The sequence below is a fragment of the Haliotis asinina genome, chromosome 6 (genome assembly GCF_037392515.1).
Source record: "Haliotis asinina isolate JCU_RB_2024 chromosome 6, JCU_Hal_asi_v2, whole genome shotgun sequence".
NCBI lineage: Eukaryota > Metazoa > Mollusca > Gastropoda > Lepetellida > Haliotidae > Haliotis > Haliotis asinina.
The window spans coordinates 54,425,689-54,434,538 of record NC_090285.1 but is presented as its reverse complement, the minus strand read 5'-3'; the positions used below and the strand labels follow the sequence as shown (position 1 = coordinate 54,434,538).

At 38.1% G+C, this 8,850-nt stretch overlaps 1 protein-coding gene across 2 annotated transcripts in view; it reads left to right on the top strand.

Annotated features, from left to right (window-relative positions):
• Window positions 1–682: 682 nt before the first annotated feature.
• Window positions 683–8,850, top strand: part of LOC137287188 (phytanoyl-CoA hydroxylase-interacting protein-like) — a 33,933-nt gene continuing 25,765 nt past the window's right edge. Inside the window, exons 1-2 of one of the 2 annotated variants that reach the window (XM_067819365.1) lie at window positions 683–787; window positions 2,237–2,981. In XM_067819365.1, the coding sequence (XP_067675466.1) occupies window positions 766–787; window positions 2,237–2,981 (767 nt within the window). In that variant the 5' untranslated portion in view covers window positions 683–765. Of the gene's footprint in view, window positions 788–1,829; window positions 1,852–2,236; window positions 3,435–8,850 lie in introns of those variants that run through there. The other variant, XM_067819366.1, reaches the window with a different exon arrangement.

The following is an 8,850-nucleotide window of genomic DNA, read 5'->3' as shown; positions in this document are numbered from 1 at the left end:
ATATTGCTGAGTGTGGCTTAAAACTAAACTCACTCACTCACTCACTTCCTGTTTGCAGGCACTGACAGTGAGGAAATGGACATGGATAACTCTAATGAAATCTTTACTGTAAACAAACATCTTTGACCTTGAGTTTGTTTTTATTTAAAATAAGGCCGTAGTTTGTTTCAGGCAGGACTTATTGATCCTTTCCGTGGACACCTGGTGTCATCACTAATTTTCATTGACTCATTCGTGTAATTTTCACCGCTATTTTAACCTTACAGATAATTGAAACTGTTTCTGGCGATGCTCGAAAATGAATATTCTTTTGCGTTTTAACTGGAGATAGAAACATAGTGTTTGTCCATTTGTCAAACACCCAACTGTCGGTATAACTGAGATGATAGTGTAAATGACATCAATTCCATGATGCATCACAGACTGTTCATATTATTCATCATACGATGTTACATTGAAACAAATAGTGCAAATGAGTAACTCTCTTAGTATAATCTTTGTAATCTACTGTGGCCTTTTGAGTAAATTAATAAAGTTTCTAAACATAAATTTCGAATAACAAACACCAATTTAGCTTTTAGGAAATGTATTTTGTGTGAGGACTGTCGTGACTGGTTAGCTTTCGTAATGGTCTGGGTGCACCGTGTTTCAATCAATGTGTGATTGAAAGGCTGCTATGCACAGTGGATGGCTGGTTTCGGTACAGAGTACTCCACAAACAGGCCACCGCTATGAGGAGCTTGGCCGAGTCTATTTGTAAGCAACATGGCAGCTATCTCAGATAAAGGTAATTGTGCATAATGCATACATAATTACGTGCTTTCGTGTTTGTAGGCTAACATTCATTGTAGGACGTTTCAAACGGTATATAGAAGTTAGCCCGCCCATTGTGCTTCCAACTTTCTGCATGTACTTTTGTTAATCATCGAAAAGACCGACCGAAGCCTGGCAAGTCAAATCAATATATCGATAGATTATCATTGCAAATACAATGTATGTTTAAAACCTATTTCGTGTGCTTTTTGCCTGAGAGAGGGTTAAAACCTCTAGAACAATACTTATTTAGTTATTAGCACACTACTTTCGATTTTGGATTCAGCGAATGTAAGATTTTCAGGAAAGTCAGTAGTTCTTGGAAACTGATATTCAATGCGCCCGTCGTTTGGCATGCGCTGTGCAGTATGTGATGGAGTTGTCAAACGGTTACTCGTATCTCCTCGTGTCTATGTATTTCCCGTCACTCACCACATTTAGATTATTCAGAAGGAATTGAGATGTGTATGTGTAACTTGCACCTGATTTTGATATATGTTCCTCAATGAACGATCATTTCTGGGGAACATGAAAACTCCTGTATATATATACTTCGTTAAATATACATGTATTTTGACTTTATACAATATACATATTGAGAGTGTGTTTATGTACGGGTAGGGGTAGGGGCTGTTTCTGGTGAAAACGATAATTATGCTTCAGTCTTTCGATAAAATAAGTAACAGTCAGAAATGCTTTGTGTTTCAAAACATTTGTACTATAATTCCATTCTTATAGCGGAAAGAACGCTGCAGCTGGTGTTGGGATTACAGAGAGAGAGAGGGAGAGAGAGAGAGGGGGGGAGGGGGAGAAACTATGTACATTATCTAAATTGTTCAAAATAGGAATTTTCTTTTCGAAAATTAAGCAACCGACTGCCACCCAAATGCTTCGAATATCAATATATTTGGACTATAATTCCATTTAGCCCATTTGCTATATTTCTTAAAAGATATGGACGCTGGGGCTCTGTTGGATCATTTTGGACATATGTATGCTGTCTGAATTGTTGAAAAACAATTATGCTTCTGGCTTTCGGTAAAATAAGCAACTGTCTGTCACAAACTACTTAAACGCATATAAATATATTTGGATTATAATTGCATCTTGAGTACTAAATATTTTGTTGAAATGTGTGCGGTTTCCTGTCGGAAGCTGAAAAAAATGTTTGTCACCAAACCAAATCGCAAAATATATTGAGATATATATATTTCAAAAGAAAATAATTACTTGACTACACATCCTCAGCTGAAAAAAATTAATGTGTCGACAAACCAAAACACAGGCCCCAGCGAAACACTGAATATATCGGTCGGTCTCCTGGTATGCAATAAAATATATATTGTGCAAAACAATTTGAGTGTATCCTTTACACATATGTAACAAGTGATTATTCTTCACAAGGCTTACCTTTGATTGGCAGATTACCTGCACAGGCTGCTGAAGAAGGCTGACACATACGGCAATGGTTTCCCTGCTGATAGGGTGAGTGTCCTCTACCGCAACAAACCATTCTCCTACTTCCAGAACATTCGGAGATACCACCACAGCGTAATGAAACCTTGCATGAAGGACCACGGAGGTGATTATCGCAATCCTATAAACGGCAGACTTGCGGGTCTTTTCTTCGGTGTGACACTGTACAGGGGCGATCTTCCGGATAGGTCGCCTTTCGGAGACACCAGAGTGACCGTGCCTTTGAAGGAAGTCTTTGACGATTATGCCAACCTTTACTTTGCTGATTTCTACTGCAAACCATCGCGAACCCGAATTCACTATGTGACGCTTGTCCTCGCAAAGTCTGGGTCATACTCGGACGATTTCTGTAGAGGACATCTCATCATGCTGCGGCCTTATGACAACATATATTTGAGAAGGGAACCCTACACTGACACCTACCGTTCACTGCGTCGCACAGGTATAAATGTGGAAGTGCTGTATACAGAAGCCATTGACATCTCAAACAGACCTATCAGCTTTACTGCTATCGTGGGTCAAGGTCACAGCACCCCAGGTGGCATACAGAAGACTCGAGGGTGTGTCATTTGTAATGTAGACGTGAGGGGGAGAGAGGCGGATTGGGATGTCAACCGGTATGAAAAAGCACATGGTACAATTGTTTATGACATTTTTGTAAACCTATTACGGTTTCTGTGGAATTGCCTCAGGTCTCTTTTTCGGTGACTTTTTCCACCAGTCTACACCATTTGACTCGTCACTGATTAAGATTTCGTCAAGGTATAGTTGAAATCATACCGTCATCTCAAGTGTCTTTAGAGTTCTTCTGGATAGGACTTGTATTCACAGGCCAGTAGGTCGGATTTGTGTCCAAATACACAACTGACTAAGAAATGAGAAGTTCTGAGAAGTCTAAACCGTTACGCCTAATTTCGATGTTGGATATGCTGCATATAAAGAGTTAATGTGTTCTATGTCGATCTGTTGTCATTGCATCAAGACATTTGTGAGGAGCGGAAGAATGGGAACAGCAAAATCATTTTGTAGAACCTGAAACATGTCCAGTGAGTCATTTTGTCTCTAAATTTATAGAAGCTGAAACATGTCCAGTGAGTCATTTTGTGTGTAAAGACTGAAGCTCAATATGTCTTCCAAGTATTTGATGGGGCAAACTAATTTTTAAATATCCCATCTGAAATGAAATGAAAAATATTATTCTTTTAGTTCATGGTGTTACCTTTGACTACGTTTTGTGTAAACATGACGTTAAAGCTTAACTGTCTCAACTAGGACAGTCACAACGTTGTCCCTCACATGTCAGTATTAGCAGAATCTGATATAGCTAATAACAACATGTCCCTCGCGATTTGTTGTAAATAGCAACTCATCCCAAGTTTAATAAGGTGAACGCCGAGGGATTAGTTGCTATTTGACTTACACGCCACAGTTTTTTATTCTATTTGTGTTCTCAGGTACATTACAGGAGGCAAGGCAATATATATCACATCACATATAAATATATGGAAATGTAAGGTTTTGTGGCATTTTGCACAGAGGGCATGTGGTATATAACAGATCCTTCAGGTATTTAGAGATATAAATAAATATATACATTATGGCATTTTACACAGAGGACATGTGATTACAGAAATAGGTGGAGGTGTGACGATACAAAGGATGCTTCGATTCGATGCATGATCGATATTTTATCTTTAGATAATTTATTATTTGAAAATGTATATTTTTTTACCAATTGACCATGCGCATTTTGCCGTTACTATCACGTTCTAGTAAAACATTGACAGTTTAAGGTGATATACATCATGATATGAAAAAAATATCGATATATTTATCGTTTGATAAAGTAACGCAATTAACGATACTATAATATATCGCCACAGCTCTGGAAGGTTAGCTTAGGGAATACATTGGGAAGAGGTTGTAATCATCTATTGATATTAGAGGAGTCCTCAGTACTAGCAAAAACACCAGGTAAGTGTTTCTGTTTTTCATGGCTATAATCCTTTCAGTTGTACATGTATCTTTTAGTAGTCTAAGAAATCTTTCAAAACATTTTCTGCACTCACCATAATAAAGCCGTGTCACGCTAGGGCAGTACATTAGAACCAACCTCTTATGACGTCACAAGAGATTGATAAGAAACATAAACAGCTGGTAGTATCTGTTGTAAAGATCATATCACTCCAAGGTGTGTAACTGAGTATTTGTTAAACGCTATCACACATGAATTTCTAGACCAAGTGGATTAGGTTTTAAAAGTATCGGTGGCCTAATACTGATCACTGGGTTGTCTGGTCCGTACAGTCCGAGCGTATTCAGTGCCAGTCCACCGTGCGACCATTTGCGAAATATCATGCTGTCGATAGTAATTGTTAAATAGTATCACACGTGAATGTCAAGGCCAAGTGAATTTGATTTTAAACTGAAACACTTTGCACAATTAGTCCAAAGGTCAAAAAAGATTTTTTCTATTTTCATATTTTGTAGGTCTTTTTTTCACTCTCGTGCTGGTAGAAGATGGAGATCAGAAATTCAAAGCCCAAATACTGATTACTGGGTTGTCTGGTCCTCAAACCCTCATGCACAGGTCGCCGTACAATATAGTCTTATAGTGGCAAGAAGACGAAGGAGAAGAAGAAGTGACTGTTGAAGGATAATGGTTGTACACCGTCAACCCCGGATGGTCGTTGACTGGTTATCTCATTACACAAACGGAAGTCTTCCCTGTTTGTCAATACATACCAGCCACGCAATTTTGGGTACCTAATATCAGATATCCCATCTGTTCATGCTTACATCACACGTCCATTATGTCTGCTTGAAATGCGTTACGACTCCACATTGAAATGATAACAATAACAGGCCTTGTAAACAGCTCAGTCGTATGCAGGGCTGTTAAAGTCGATAACCTAGATTATATTTCCTGGAACGGTAGCGGTTCGTAGAATGTATAATTGGACGCCAGTGTAGGGCGTAGTAGGCAGCGCCGCTTGGATTGAACACACAACTTACAGGCAGCGTGACACGCGAGTAAGGCGTTCACGTAATTGTACTCCACCAGATAGACTAATGATTAGTCTCTGAAAATATAATTTTAGTCAAACAAACAAGTTACAAATGCATTCTTATAATGTAGTTGAACTCTTTGTTGAAGTGATGACACGCCCTTTTATAACATCTTTTATTTGACCAGATGAATCTGTTTGTATCTAAATCCATTCACTATTGTACTTCAAGCAACTCCACTTGATATGATCATAATGATATAGCATCATCAGTAATGAATCACGTATGGACTAGAAGATCGGTTCGAATCCCGGTTTCTACGGTTTTCAGTGCCATGTCCATGTCTGTGGAATTGACTTAAGTGGTGAGCGATAGCATGAAAACATTTTGCGACACTGCAATCTCATGACCCTTTTTGGGACATAGATGCAACACAGTCATATGTGTGGCTATTGAAGGTGTTCGTATTGACTATTCATTTTGGAAGTGATGCGCATAAGAATATATTGAACATTTATGGATGTCAGGTTCTATATTCTGTAGAACACGACGACTCGGAGTCAGAAAAATGTATACCATCGAACGTGTTAATACTTCAGAGATTGGCGACAGACTTTTCAAAATGTGTGATCCTTAACACGATGAGTTAGACAAGAACCTGGAGCGTCCACCCGTCACACGAAATACTCCGGTTTGATTTGCAGCCCAAAAGTCATCTCACCTGCTATAATAATACAAATAATAGTGTAAAAACCGACTCATCCACAGTTACCTTGTGCTGTGATGTTTTGAATACATCTCCAGTATTAACTACCCCCTTCTAATCAAGCGACCATTGGTCCGTTACTAAACATGGTCCCTAGTATGGTGATCTACCTTCTGTTGTTGGCGATGTATAGCCTGTTTTTATATTGTATTGTCTAAATAGTGATGAATAAAGGTTTAACTTCCACACTAGTTTTATTTCAAATTGTGATATTCTAGTTGTTTTAATGTCCTTCGTCGACAATATACATCGTCTATAATATACATATAGACCTTATCGTTGTTAATTGTTCTCGTCAGGATGTGGCTGCAATATTGCCCAGGGGAACCTAAATATTAACTCACTCACTCTCTCACTCCGTTTCTGAATCTTGGCCATATGTTGGGCCATATCTGAGTAAGTGAATTTAGTTTTACGTCGCGTTTAGCAGTATTCCACATTGTACCCACCCACATGGGTAATCAAAACCGGCCCTTCGGCGTGACGAACGAACGCTGTTACCACTGGGTTAACCCACCGCCCATATAAAGATGCCGTTAATCAAGGAGACACATTCACGTTATCAATAAGGATGTCCAGCTATTCACAGATCGTTTTCTAAGGTTACTTCAGGTGACAGATTTGATGAAAGAGTGAGTGAGTGAGTGAGATAATATTTAACGTTACATCGGCAATGTGTCAGCCATATCGTGACGGGAACAGAACACTGAACACTGCATTATAAAAACCTGTCGACAAAGGACAGTAAAACAACTAGAATATCACAGAAAAGAACGTAAAACTAGTAATTTTACCTAAAACAGTTTATCAATAGAGGTCAATACAATATAAAAATATACATTGCTAACAAATGAAAGTGGATCACCATACCAGGGACCATGGGGACTTACATTACTTTTGCTACCTGCATGGACCCTAGCTGGATTTACACCACTCCCTCAGTCGTTAGCAATTTAGGCGCATCTAGCCATAAATCTAAAAGAAAACCTATACTACGATTGAAATAGCCGAGAGTTTGAATTTACTTTGAATGTTTGAGAACTTACGTACCCTTTCAGGAGGACAATAGTTTTATGTTATTTCAACCCTCTTTGAGAATACAGCCACTAACAACACAGCTACGAATTGAAACTTCCAATAATAAAATATTTATCTATTTACAATTCACTTAATAAATCTAATTCTTTTAAAAATGCAATGACTGAATCAGAACTTATGTTATTAAAAAGATCCTTCATAGTTTGTGAATTAAAATACTGATCCCTTGTAATGGAATATTCAACACAGTCAAGCAAAACATGAAATTTCTTCTTTGAGTCATTTGTTTCTTATTTTTTAAAATGATGTTAATGTTAGGTCAACTTGTGGCCTAACCAACTGCCAAGGAGGAAAAGAAAGAAGACGGGAAGGCAATATATTTTACAGCTCAATGCCGGTAGAAAAAATAAATGGTTTAATTCTGAGCCCTAGGGGCGGAACAAGAGAAGACTTCTTGTCATACAAATCCTCATAAAGTGGATTGAACACACAGTTATAGGCAGGGTTAGATTCGTTGGAGTATAACTTAGTAATGTATTGTATACGACGTTGTGTAAGAGATGGTCCTCAACGTAAATACTGTCTGGAGGTGAAGTTCTAGAAGACCCAAGACGGTGTAAGTGAGTGAGTCAATATTTAACGTCACATCGGCAATATTGGAGCCATATCGTGACGAGAACGATTAATTCTAAAAATACAAATGAATTACTAGCACATACATTCTAAAACCCTGTCAACGAAGGACAGTAAAACTGACTAGAATATCACAGAATAGAATATAAAACTAGTGAATAGACCTAAAACAATGTATCTACAGAGGACAGTACAATATAACAATGAGCTATAGGTTGCCAACAACTGCAGGTAGATCACCACACTAAGGACCATGGGGACTTACAGTACATTTGCTTCCTGCATGGACCCTAGCTGGATTTACATCATCCCTTCAGCTGTTAGCAATTTAGACAAATCTAGCCATAAAGTAAAAACACACCTATTCTACGATTAAAAAGCTGGAAAACTGAAATTTACTTCAAATGTTTTTGGACTTACTTACCCTCTCAGAAGGACAATTATTTTACGGTACTTCAACCCCCTTTGAGGGTACAGCCACTAACGAGTTGAGTTACTAATTTAATCCTCCAATTTTAAAATATTTATCTATTTACAGTTCAGTTAACAAATTTAATTCCTTTAAAAATGCAATAATTAAATGAGGACTAACATTGTTAAAAAGATCCTTCATAGTTTGTGAATTAAAATACTGATCCCTTGTGATGGAATACTCAACACAGTCAAGCAAGATATGCTTGACTGTGATTCTTTCATCACAAGGGATGGAGAACGGAGGATCCTCACCTTTCAAAAGGTATTCATGTGTATATCTGGTGTGGTCAATACGACATCGCCGCATAATGACCTCTTCAAATCTGGACTGACAACCAAAGTAGGTGTAACCAATGTAGGGTTTTACTGCATGTAATTTATTTATACCCACTTGGGTGTCCCACTTCTTCTGCATCAGATCACGTATATAAGATCTAATAGTAGGTTTAAAATCTGAGTATGGAATAAGAAGTGGTGTCACAGATTTGTTGAGTGCCGCCTTGGCAGCAAGATCGGCCATCCTATTCCCAGAAATGCCTACGTGGCTGGGTAGCCAACAAAAGACGATGTCGTATTGGCCAGTGGCAAGATCATTATATAATTCAATAATTTCAATTAAAAGTGGATGTTTACAAGAAATA